This window comes from Toxotes jaculatrix, chromosome 18, assembly GCF_017976425.1.
Source record: "Toxotes jaculatrix isolate fToxJac2 chromosome 18, fToxJac2.pri, whole genome shotgun sequence".
NCBI classification, from domain to species: Eukaryota; Metazoa; Chordata; class Actinopteri; family Toxotidae; genus Toxotes; species Toxotes jaculatrix.
Genome location: NC_054411.1, coordinates 6,618,031 through 6,631,215, shown reverse-complemented (window position 1 = coordinate 6,631,215; position 13,185 = coordinate 6,618,031). Strand labels below are relative to the sequence as shown.

General features: G+C 40.0%; 1 protein-coding gene across 1 annotated transcript in view; it reads left to right on the top strand.

The window, feature by feature from the left end:
- hs3st4 (heparan sulfate (glucosamine) 3-O-sulfotransferase 4) overlaps window positions 1–9,404 on the top strand; it is a 69,742-nt gene extending 60,338 nt beyond the window's left edge. The window contains exon 2 of the mRNA XM_041062840.1: window positions 8,610–9,404. Within this exon, the coding sequence (XP_040918774.1) occupies window positions 8,610–9,264 (655 nt within the window). The 3' untranslated portion in view covers window positions 9,265–9,404. The remainder of the gene's footprint in view (window positions 1–8,609) is intronic.
- Window positions 9,405–13,185: the final 3,781 nt, after the last annotated feature.

Below are 13,185 nucleotides of genomic sequence, written 5' to 3'. Positions count from 1 at the left end.
GTCCCTTAGTGTAGAACTATATATAAAATACCCAGAACCTAGATGATATTTAAAAAGATTAACACAAACCTGCGGGGTATTACCTGGAATAACAGTATGACAATTTACTGACACCATCATCCTGCTCTATTGTAACTTATCACACATGAATCACACCATGTTTAAAATGTAATACACTGTTTACAAAGGGCTGTCAGGATCGTCTGAAATCATCTAAAATCACACACCAGCAGGCTGCCAAACTCTCCCAGCCGAATAGACTCTCACCCTTCCTCAAGAGAGAAAATAATTTCCATTTGTCACATTTAGTTGCTGACCAGTTGCAGCAGCAAACTGCTGACCAAACACTTCACATACTTTTAGCTTTTTTTAAACTCATTTCAAAGCCCTTGAAGTGGCACCAAAATTTAAATAGCAGGATCAATGCACATGCCACTGCTGTTCTAAGTCAGTGTGCTGCTTCTGCTGCTGCTGCTCAGGTGCCCATTATAGCGAAGGGTCAAACATGAGTCACGAAGCACTGGTTGAACTTCTGGTGTGCGGGAGAAGCCACTGCATTGGAATTACACAAGAATTATGATTCAGTGACTTTTTTATTCAGTTATTAGTCCACTGCTGTTCTTCATTAAATCAACCTCGATGGCTGTGTTTAGACAGAAAAAAATTTTATGGAGTGGAGCACTAAGGGACACTGTAGATAAAGGCCTATAGTGTTAATGATCTTAATGGATGCATAACAACGAGATAACACACACACCCTAAATCTTTCAAGTTTTTTTTTGCCAGACCAGCACTTCACAGAAGCTGGTACAGATGATCAAGACCTGACCTCGTCTTCACCGGCTCAGTAATAAAGAGAGTTACATGTAAGAAGCAGGACTCGTCGAGATTGTTGAGATTGGAAATTTAACCACCGTGATTAGTCCAGTGAGGAATTCAAACATAAAACTGAAGACAGATGAAGACTCTTGAACCATAATGTATTCCATATTAGTTAGAAGTTATGGTTTGGCAGGTTAGCTGCGCTAGCTAACCCTTTTCTTCTGATCATCATATAAATATTTTATGGCTATGGATAAAGTGTATCGTTGTCGTCTTCATTTTCCTGCTCTTTTTAATTCCTGACAAAGCACGAGACTCCTGCACCATTTATCCCTGTGAAATACTCGCTGAGCTTGAAACTGGAGAGAGGGCAAGCTCTTGTCTGTGATAGAGAGCAAATGCAGTAAAACTATTCTTTTCTCTTTTAACTATCAAATTTAACTTGTCAAATGTGTTAAATCTCCTTGTGTTGAACTTTTGATTAAAATCTAAATGTTTGCAACTCTAAGTTAAAGTATTATATAATATATATCTACTATAATGTTGGTAGCCTAACAAATAGATTTGAGGAAAAAAAAAGTAAAACCAATGACAAGTTAATAGTCAACTCAAAGTCTAACCTCCCGTTGATATCTGAAAGCTGATAAAATATGTAAAAACCAGTGGTTGCATTACTGTTCTTTGAACTTACAAAGACCAGCGCTGGCATTTCCCAACAGCTTTTTGTGGCACACATCAATTTCTGCAATATGAGAAATGGCGATAGTAAGAACTTTGCCTGTCGTAACGTTTCCCTGAAATTCATCCTGACATTTTGGGAGTTATCCTAAATTTCTCTAAAAGGAGAAAGCTGCTGAATTTCAGGTGATTTTCAGAATGTAGTTCTGTCTGTATTACTGGGTATATGCATCATGTCTCGCTGAGAAGATGGTCTGAGTTTGTGCAGCCTCCTCCTTTGTGGTGTCACACTGACCTACAGCTCCATAATGAATTGGAGAAAAATGGAGCAAGAGGTGGCTGTGATAGGTAATTTCTTGGAGAGGATCGCGTTCAGGTGTCAGTAGCAGTTTAAATCTTCTGTAGCCACTTGTTTACCCACACAATAATTGATGCCCTTCAGTCTCTTCAGATGTTGTATCACTGCAGGCGTGGCGCATGGCGTGTAAATGGAAATTAAAAATGCCAAATGCCAGGAATGCTCCCATTTTGAAAATTACTCTTTATAAATTTACACACGCTGTAGGACTTCAGTTACCTCAGATGAACCTATATACAAGTATGCTTTACAAATCTCATGAATATATCATGTAATATATGAGCTTAAATGAGCAATAAAGGAGAATTGGTGCAAAATGTTGCGTCATATGCTGCGATCAGACAGGTGCAGGGTTTTATCTGTGGTCAGCTTCAGTAAAATGCTTGGTCTCTGAAATACCAGACATTTTTCTCAGGCAAGGAAATCTATCATGTTCAAACTGTCATATTAATTGGTTCTGCTTAACTGAGCTGGATCTGCAACATTTCCAGGATGTAGATTTTACCCTTTGACTCTGATGTATTCAGGTGTGACTTCCAATTACAGAAGATGCAGAGATGGATGAAAAACTCTTAGTTGCTTGATACAGAAGAAGGTATAATTCTTTATATTTTTAAACTGATTTGATATTCTATGAACCGACATAGCACATTAAACATTATGTAGTTAGTAAGTTGTGCTTCAGGTAACACTTTTGTGCTTGTGTTCGGTGAAAGTGGCGAGCTCTTGTTTTTCTACGGGTGTGCTTGCTGTTTCTGCTGGGACCAGCACATCACGACTGCTTGTTTTTGTAGTGGCAACATCAATAACAGAATATTGAGGGCAATTGTGATCAAATTGAATGAGTGTAGCCTGAAGTGCTCTCATCAGCTCATCCAAAGGCAAATAAACAAACAAGCAGATAACAATAAAAGAAGAAAATCATCTTTCAGGGGAGTGTCAGACTGCTGTTGTTTTATTAGAACACAGATGAGCCATTATGTAAGAATATTATTTTAGGTTTAGTCTGTACTGTATATTTAGGTTTTTTGAGGAGAAATCTGTGCCTTTTTATAGTCTGCAATGTTAGACACTGAAGTTGAAAACAGCAATATCCTTTGAGTCTTTGATTTGAGATAAGATTGCTTCCATTCTCTCCACGGACTTTTAATACAGTTAAAAATAGACTAACTTTCAGGCTCATATGCACTGTTATGGACTAGTGCTGCAGCATTCCAAACATCCACACAGTTTCTATCGTCACCACAGTTTATTTCATGATGTTTTATGTCCAAAGGGCATCTGAACACAGCTTCAGATCTCAGCACTGCAGTCTGGTGATGTGGGGAGAGAAGTACCTGGCTTGCCCACTGTTGGAAGGGGGACAGTCTTTAGGGGATCTCCGGAATAGAGCGGGGAATAAGGTTTTGATCAGGACCAGCTGTCATTTCTGTCCTCAACTATTCTGTCAAAGCCCACAGTCCTGCAGCAATACAAGTATAATGGGCTTATTTGGAGTGGGGAGGCTGTGCTGTGTTTTAATTAGTCTCACCATTTTATTCTTCTTGCCGTTCAACAGACATGGTTTGCTTGTCACTAAAACTAACTGACCTCAGGAGACACTAACAATAATAATGGTGATTAATGACTTTATGACAGAATAATTTGGCTCATATCCCAACACCAGACTCCCAATGTTTAATTAGCGAGATATATAAAGGTGAGTTTGTGTAGGTGAGAAGATGGACTCTGTAATCATTGCTAAGATCTTTTCTGAAACTCCAGTTGCTTTTGTGCCTAAACCGTGACCGTTCAACAACCTCAAACGTGTGTTTATTATTGTTACCCTGAGCTAACCATATGTTCCTCTGGGTTGTATCCAAGGGTAAGAACAAAGGACCTATATAGTCTTTCAGGTGGGAGGACTTGTTGTGCACAGTACATGGCATCATCTTTGTCCAACTGAGCCACACCAAAAAGCCAAGAGACGTGAGAAAAAACAAAAGTGTCCTAAATTTGGCAGGAAATTTTGTGTGCGCATAGGATTACGTCACTCATGGAGGGCAAACTGTAGGACAGGATGGCAGTACTGTTGTATTAGTTTTAGCTATAGGTGTACCTAATAAACTGGAAACTAAGAGTAGTTTGTCATGTAGTTTAGAGGACTTGTTTGGCTTTGGAAATGGACAAAGAAAGAGATACTTGATAAATAGTTCAGTTGGAACTGTAAAATCGAAGAAATGGATTGACTGATTTGGGAAAAAAATGTGTGAAGAATATGAAAGAAAGTCACTGGATAAAAGGATTCGGAGAAGTAATAGGTGTGAGTGAGGAGTGTCAGGGCGAGGTGGCTTTTGTAGTTGAATTTCCAGCAGGGCTTCATTAAACATCCAGCATCTGAATTAAAGTTTGTGAAGGCAGAAATGCATCAGGAAGATATAATGAAACATGCTGCTGCTTCATGCTCATTCAAGATCATATGAGAAAATATTAAAGTCATAGTCACAATGGTTTTTGCAACTGTGTAGAGCGGCACAATGTCAGTTTTTCCCTTTTTCTGACTGACTAACTTGCCTGACACTAGCAGAAGAAAATACTCACATAAAAAACAAAACTATTTAACCTACTATAGGTCTATGTATATTACGTAACTAGATCCAGTGGATAGCTCCAAGGCAAGCCCACCTAAAGGATCCTTTCACTACACTCAGGTGAAAAGGTCAGATTGAGTTGGAGAAAAACAAAAACAAACCAAACTCTCCACCATTACTTGAGCCTGATCTGATCACTGCGAATAGCAGCGTACTCTGTATTTGTTTTCCTCCTAAAAGTTGCACCTTAACCGTGACAAAACAATGCCTCCCACTCCAAAACAGACCCACCAAGACCCTTTGCTCTGGCCTGTGGGCTTGTTTTTGTGTGTGCCATGCATGTAAGCATCCACTTGTTGAAAGCAGAGTGAAGAATGACTCATTTGACCGATGTTTTTTCTTTCTTTTTTTTTTTTTTTTTTTTTTTTTTTTTTAATTTTCTCCACTTCTCAGTAAACCAGTCTTTGTTCTTTGTGCTGCTGTAATCACAGACATGTCACTCAGGGTGCAGTAATGGGATTATTCATTGCAAACTGACCACAGTATCTCTCACTTCAAATGTCCTGACTGACTCAATTGATATTTGCTGTCAGAGTAACACAGCAATACAATTACCATTTGTTTTCTTTTCTTTTCTTTTTTTTTTTTTTTTTACTGTGTGCCTGCACTGAAAGTCAAGGTTCTGGTTTACTGAGAAAATGCATTTTGAAATATCATGTCAAACAACTTATCTCGAGAAATTGTTACCATAAAATTGCTGATTGATTCATCTTCCAACATCTCCTTTATTAAACTGAAATAAAACATGTTTCTTCCACAAAGAGCAAAGATTCTAGCGCCTCCGTGACAGAAGCATCACTTTCTGAGTAAACTCTGACAGAACACAAAAAAACGAGACATTTCATTAATTCCCACCTCAACATCATCACATTATTTTTTAGGAACTATTTAGAGGATCGCAGCAGTCTGCCCACATCTCTCGCATCGTCTCCAAAATGCGCTCTCCAAGGATTCAGGAGCTTATTATGAGTGGACTCCTTTAGAATAATTGATTGTATTTGACATGACATGGAGGAGGCTTGGCGGATTGATACTCTGCAGCCGAGCCGTGATCAATCCAAATGAGAGACTGGGGGAGCTTTTATTTCTCTGCCAGAGTTTATTAGAAACAACTAAGCTTCTCTGGAGAAACTATTCCTTCAGAAACAGCTTGGACCTATTAGTATCTGGGAATGTAAATTAGTGTGATCCCTCACCTCATCATGCCTCAAAATATTCCCCATGCACTAGTTTGACAGAGCATAATGAAACATTGAGTTAAATGCTTGGGTATGTTCCAGAGTATTTTTGTGGTGGGCGTTTAGCCATGAAGACTTATGATTATCTGCAAAGATTGGTTTCTGTCTTAACAAACACAAAAATTTGCCGTGATTTGGTATACTGCACGTTCTGAATGACGAATCAACCTTTAGAGACGACAGGGCATGCTCAGGATCTGAATTTTGTGTGGAGTGGGTGTGAAATGGATTTCCTTCCTAAGTTATAGTACACGGCCTCGATACGACTGGTGAAATGTAGTTTTAAAGGTTGATTTTTCTGTGTTATTACACATTTGTCTGGCTTGGATAAATGTTTTAGCTGCATTTAATGGATCTGGCTGTTTACATATTGTAGAACAGTAATGAGAATTCATTCAGATGTTTTCAAAGGAACTATTTTCTATGCAGTAAAGTATCACAGTCACATTCTGCACGAGTTGCTATTAATACTAACGCATTATCTAACATATCTCTAAATGCAACTATGCTCCCTCAGGCAAACAGCAGCATGCACCTCCGGGTAGAGATCATTAAAAAGTTACTACAAGTACAAAGCACCTGCATCTTCACACTTCTTTTTGATGTGTAAATAAAGGTTTGGACATGTGTGGAAATGCAACAAAGTAAACGTTATGTGGTATGTTCTCGGTCTGAGGGTAGTAAACAGCAGATGGTTTGCTGGGCCTCTTTAGCGCTATGGATTTTATTTACCTACCCACCTGAATGACCTGTGTTGAGCTGAGCAGCTGATGCGGAGAAAAAAAACAAAAGCAAGAGTTAACTTGTTTACTCCAGTTCCACTAGACTGCAAGGCCAGAGGAGTCATTTGCCATGCACGGAGAAATTTGCTTGTTTATCAGCATTTTGATTTTTTTTTTTTTTTTTTTTTTTTTTTAACCTGCCTGGCCGTCAGACATTTTAGATGTACATGATCCATGACTGATTTTCAATCAAAACCACAATAGCAAAGTGTGTGCAGTTTCCATTGTTTTATAATTAAATGTATGATGATTAGCGTGGAGCCCGATGAGGACAACAGCTTGTTATGCGCCCGCCTTGAAAAAGGTAACCTTGAACATTGTACATCTGTCCTGTCAATTGGACATGCTCCAAAGATGCACAGCACATTACCAGTGAGATGCTGCAGCTCATGTCCATACAGTAGGACATCGGTTGTTTCAAGGTGATTCGCTGTGGTATATTTGGGTATTTTTTATTTCCACACATGGTGATGCTGCACCCTTAGACCACCTACTGTACTTTGGACTTCAGTGGCAGACAGAGCTGAAGTCCTTGAAAGGTTACAGAAATCTTTAGCCATTCATTACTATAAGGGAGAAAGTGTGGAAAGTGATGGAATATAATGAAAACTAATACTCTTTCTAGTTACCATGCTATCTGTAGATACGTTAAATATCCCATTACAGGCCCCGAAGTAACCACAGTTCTATACTGTCAAGAGACAAACATAATCCGGAGGGAAATTACCCATCAGGAAGGCAATACTGTTACTGAGATGCAATTACCAGGCCACTTGTGAGACTTTCAGCCCAGTATCCATGGGTGCATGTGTGTGTGAGGGTGGTCGATATGTGCATAACAGCTCTTATGTTTTGCAGAGTAAATTGGATTCTTTGCTGGAGAACAGTTAATTTAGAATATGTCCAAGATGCAAATGATTGATGTGACTATATCGTTACAACTGTAGGTTTGTGGGGCAGGGCAGCCTAATGGAAAAAATATTGCCGGGAGAGGAAAATGGCTTTTATCCAAGAATTATGGAGAATTTTCTGAAACTAACTCTGTCAGTCTCTGGATGTAATGATCTGGATTCTTGTTGTCTGTTTCATACCTTAATTTCCAAGGAAACATTACTTAATTTGGAAGGAAAAACAAACTGCATGTTCAGATTCTGCTTCTCTTTACATTATATTGCGGAGCTCAGGAGCTCGTATTTGTTAGTAGTTAAATAAACGGCGTGTCTCACAGAGGATTTAATGTACCAATTTAGCACTGAATCTCATAGCCTACAAACAAAGAAAACAGCACAGATTGGAATGAACATCAGTGTAAACATTTGATAAGGATTTGCTCGAGGCAAATGCTATGCTTTATTATTGATACAAAAATAGAAACTGTAGAAACGAGACTTGCTTATGTGCCTATGATGTACTTGCCTCTGCACTGTCATATCCTACAACTCATTCTCAGAGACCGAGTTGAATATTTGTGGCAATGGCAAATGGCTTCCCGTTATCCCCGAGATACATTTCTCAAGTTGGGGACATTTCTATTGTACTACAAATTATCAACTTGAATCTGATAATTAATCACTGCTGCCTTCACTGAACAGCCCCTAACCTTAAATGTAGTACAGAAGGGAGAAGAAAAGAGCTGCCTGCACCCATTGCAGGGGAAGTGCATGTGCATTAGAAATAAGACTGCCTGCACAGAGTGTGAGCCTAGCATGCATAATAAATGTATGACAAAACAATACCCCAGGCACCCCAGTATTAATGATATGCAGTGAACTCATTATTAAAGTTCCAAAACAGCTCCTGGAGTAACACAGATGGAGTCAATTAAGCAATGAGCATACTTGCTTGCCTGCCGTTTCATCTTCTTTCTTTTATCTCTTGCATATTACTCCATGGATGTAATTAGCTGTATGTTTCTCCTCACAACATAATGTCCAGTGATAATAACAGTTATTTTCACTTGTAATTTCAAATAATGTACTGCTTAATAAATGTACCAAATTTGCTTGCACTGTGTCCTTGGGTATTTCACTTGCACCGCAAGAGGTGCTCAGGATAATACTGTGCTAAGCTGCTTTTTTTTTTCTGCTGTTTGTGTTCCCAGGGACCTGATGCCTTCAACGCTGGAGGGGCAGATCACCATGGAGAAGACACCCAGCTACTTTGTGACTAACCATGCCCCAAAGCGCATCCACTCCATGGCCAGGGACATCAAGCTTATTATTGTGGTGCGTAATCCTGTCACTAGAGCCATTTCAGACTACACACAGACTTTGTCCAAGAAACCTGAGATTCCCACCTTTGAGGTTCTGGCTTTTAAGAACCGGACGCTGGGTCTCATAGACGCCTCATGGAGTGCGTTGCGTATAGGAATATATGCACTCCATTTGGAGAGCTGGATGCAGTATTTCCCCCTCTCCCAGATGCACTTTGTCAGCGGGGAGAGGCTCATTGTGGATCCTGCAGGTGAGATGGCCAAAGTGCAGGACTTCTTGGGACTGAAGCGGATTGTCACAGACAAACACTTTTACTTCAATAAAACTAAAGGATTTCCGTGTCTGAAGAAGCCAGAGGACAGCAGCACTCCCAGATGCCTCGGCAAGTCTAAAGGGAGAACTCACCCTAAAATTGACGCGGATGTGATTCGGCGGCTGCACAAGTTCTACAAACCCTTTAACATGATGTTCTACCAAATGACCGGCCAGAATTTTGAATGGGAGCTGGAGGAAGACAGTGAATCTCGTAGCTCTCAGGACTAGTAGACTGCGGGATGGCACGGCGCAGCCACACCACCAGCCTTCTCACTGAAACTACTATTGTCTCGCTTCGTCTTCAGAGAGTGCTTGAGCACGCCAATCAGTCATGGCTGTCTTTGCAGTGTCTGTATCCATTAGCAAGAGTTTACTGACATGCTTTTTCTCTCCCTTCAATACTAATGTTGTTGATGATGGCAAATCATTATTGTATATACTAAACATAAAAATATATTTATATTTGTGAAAAGAAGACGATTTATTCCTTTTGTTTTTAAAGCATAGACCTGATATAAAAATCATGTTGACTATGGCAATGCATGCGATGAGTTAAGTGTCCTTACCTCATGAGCCCTAAGGGTAAACTCTGCCTGTTTCTTCTCCCTTTACTTTCCTGCAGTTTCTTGCCCTCACACCCACTCACCAGCATTCAGTACAAAAAGATATTCTATTTCAATGGCTAAGGCCATGAAGTGCTCTGTATTATTTCTTTCAACACTGTCCTGCTGCTTTAGAAGAGACAGAAAAGAGACAAATGATAGACATATAGTCCAATAATCCTTCAGCGTGCTCGTCTTTTCAGTTGTCCATATTCTCAGTGGAGACAATCCTTTTTTTGTCAGTCTAAGTTTACCAAAGTGTTAATTTACTCAGTTTCAGTGTTCTGGTTGCTCTGCACTCATTAATTGCACACATATTCAATAAGGGAGCTGATGTACAGTGGCCATCATTCAATAATTGGATTGTTTCACTGCATAGTTGAACATTAGCATACTGATGACCGTGCACTCAGATGTGCTGCAGTATCAGTGGTTTTGGCATAATTTGACAAAATGAATCCATGTACTACAAAAACCACGGGTTCGCTGTGCATCTTGACGAAAGCGTATTTCACGTTACCAAAATATCAGTGAACTCTTACAGTGTTCAGCTGTTTGCCTCATGACCCTCCTCTTTTAAAAAGCAGTAGTGAGGGTGAACAACAGCAGCTTAGGACCGAGCAGAGGTTTGTTCACAAACATCTGCTGCAACGCGGTCTTCTGTCGTTAAGAGATTAATGGCGTGTTAAATAAACCGCTGCTGCTGGAACAGTGTCAATGTCAGAGAGAATTTGCTGTCACGGAAAAAACTACGTACATGCCTAGGTAAATTACTAAGCCATTACTGTATGTACTTAACTGGAATGAGATGATGTCTGCCAGGGAACTGTTCTGTAACCAGAGGTTTACTACCAAACACTTGTGATCAGCAGGACTAACTGATCAGATGTTTGTGATGAAAATAGTAGGGTTTTGCTGTGAAATGCTCCTTTAATCATGCAATGAAATAACAACATGACCCAACACCTTTTCTTTATTTTTTGGTTTTGCATAAATCGCTGTGCGTCTGTCTGTTGTCTCTGGACTTTTCATCAATTGAGACAATCAATACAGTCAATGAGTCAATAAATACAGTCTGCTACACATCACTGCTTGCTACAGCTATGATGCATTGCTCTGTTAATCCTCCCTGTTCTCCTGCCATGGATGGCTGGATTGGTTCACTCTCTGCAGACCTCTCTGTCACCCTGGGGAGGCTGGGACCAGCAGCTACTTACACAGAGCAATTGATTCAATCAAAGTAAGCACTATACTGCCCTTTGTAGCACCAAACCTGAACACTTACCCCGAGTCTCACTATCCCAGAGTCACAACTTCCACTTTGAGGGTTTTGTGTACAGCCATCCCTTGGTGTTTTCGTGACAATCTCTCTGTCTATCTGCACTTTTACCCACTCTCTCCCTCTCTTTCATTTTCTCTCAACGCGCACGTCATCCTCTGAGCCGATGTGGCGTGGTGGGAAGCTGTTTCACAAAGGTGCAGCTCTCTATATAAAGATAACTGAACTGCAAGCAAGACATGCTAATCATACATTTAAGAATAAGCCTTTATCATTATTTATATATTCACAATTTTCCCCAAGCTTTAGAACACACATAATCCACCTTCCAAACCAGACATCCCTCCTACTCAGTGTAGAGATGCTCAAAGAAATCCACAGAAGGCACCCTACAGTGTTATCACGACAGATGAGGACTCTATTTTCCATCTATGAATATGCACTCATGCTGTCATTTGCATTTCCAGGATCACACGCACGAGGGAATTCCTCTCCACAGTTAAAACCTCTCATTAACAGAGACACACACCTTTTTCTTTTGTACCTCTTGCTTGTTTTAGGTGCAGGCGGAGTAATGTGATACCTCCTGTGAGAGTTGCGACACATGAAAGACATGCTAAGCTGTCCTTCATGTGTTCCTCCTGGTGGGGGTCATGATGTGTTATGTGGTTCATCAGTGTTTGCAGCATCGAAGCAGCGAATTCTGTGATGATAAACAAGCATCGTCTGCTCATCAAACTGTCACTGTTTAAGTGCCATCATTTCAAAATGAAGTACAAATTCATATTTGTCAGTCATTACCGACAATTTGGCAAAGAGCTGAAACAGTAATTCATGGCATGAAAAGGCTACCTGCGTGTACCTGTAAATGATTTGCACTTTCAGTTTGTGTATTTATTTTTGGTTGAAGGGCTATAATCTGTGCATGAGAGGTGCTTTAAAGTGTTGTATTTCACTTTTTCTGTTATATGATCTATAATTACATACTGCTGAAGGGCATAATGAAAGGGTAGAGCAAAAAAAAAAGCTCAGTTTGAACCAAACCAGCATGAATAGTTTGGCTCTGGAAGCGTGAATGTTAGCAAAAAACCTTCAGAAGTAGCGAAGTTTCCATTACTAGCAACTAATTGGCTTTTCACTTCATTTGAGTGAATGATTACCAGCTGTGTAAAGAGGCACAATGGTGTCAACTTCTACAACTAACTTTGCACTACTCTGCTCCAAATTAGTCTCTAATGTAGTCTTGAAACATCCTTATTTTAATGCCCACTAACACTTACATTCCTAAAAAAAACAAAACAAAAACAAATGCTTGTTGTACAGTTTTAGCAAAGGTTTTACATTTTGCAAAAGAACAATGCGTGTTTGTTCACCGTTAACAGACAGTGAGGGTTTATCAACAGCTGTGAATCACTGCAAAACAAATATCCACAAAATGGAATAAGCTCAAAACGAGATGCAACTGTACACTCTCCCTACCCGCTCATCTTTTTCATCTGCAATGAAATATTTAATTTATCCATATTGCAATTGTATCTGCATGGAAAAGTTCCCAAGGTGGCTTAGTCGCTCATTGAATTTAGCTGCGACCCATGCACCAGAATCTTATTGATCACTAAATTAAGAATTAAACACAATCCCCTCCTCGCTTAGCAGAGTTATCTTTTTTTTTTTCTATTTTTCAAAATCTTTGTCTTCAGGTGTAGGGAGTGGGGGGGGGGTCAGAAAAGGAGGACAATGCACCCTCTGGTTGCCAAGGACAACCTGCGCACTGATGACGGAACTTACTGAGATTCACAACCCAGACAAAAACGTCTATCTCCTCTTTCTTCAGCAAGACTGCTCATTTCCACATTCACTAAATTTTCCATGAAACTTAAATTTATTCAAGTGTTGCCCTGCTTTGTGGAGTACAGATGATATCCAATTCCATTTCTGAGCTGAAACTGATGTTGAAACAAGGTCTGAAGTTGCCATTACAAAGTCCATAACAACAGGAGTAAAATCATTTTAGAAAATGTCTTCAGTTACACATCGTTCCTATATCCTCAGATCAACCCAGGTCCTTCCATTTCCACCGACCACAGTCACTACCAGAAGTAATCATTTCATCCGATGCTGCTCCTGAATCAAGAACTTTCCCTTCAACCACCTCTGGAGAGGAAATGCATCCTCTCATGAATCTTGACTCAGAACCCATCCTCTGCTCTGTGCCGTTATGGTGTTTTTCCCTCTACAATCTCTGAGACCTGCCTCGTCTCACATAAA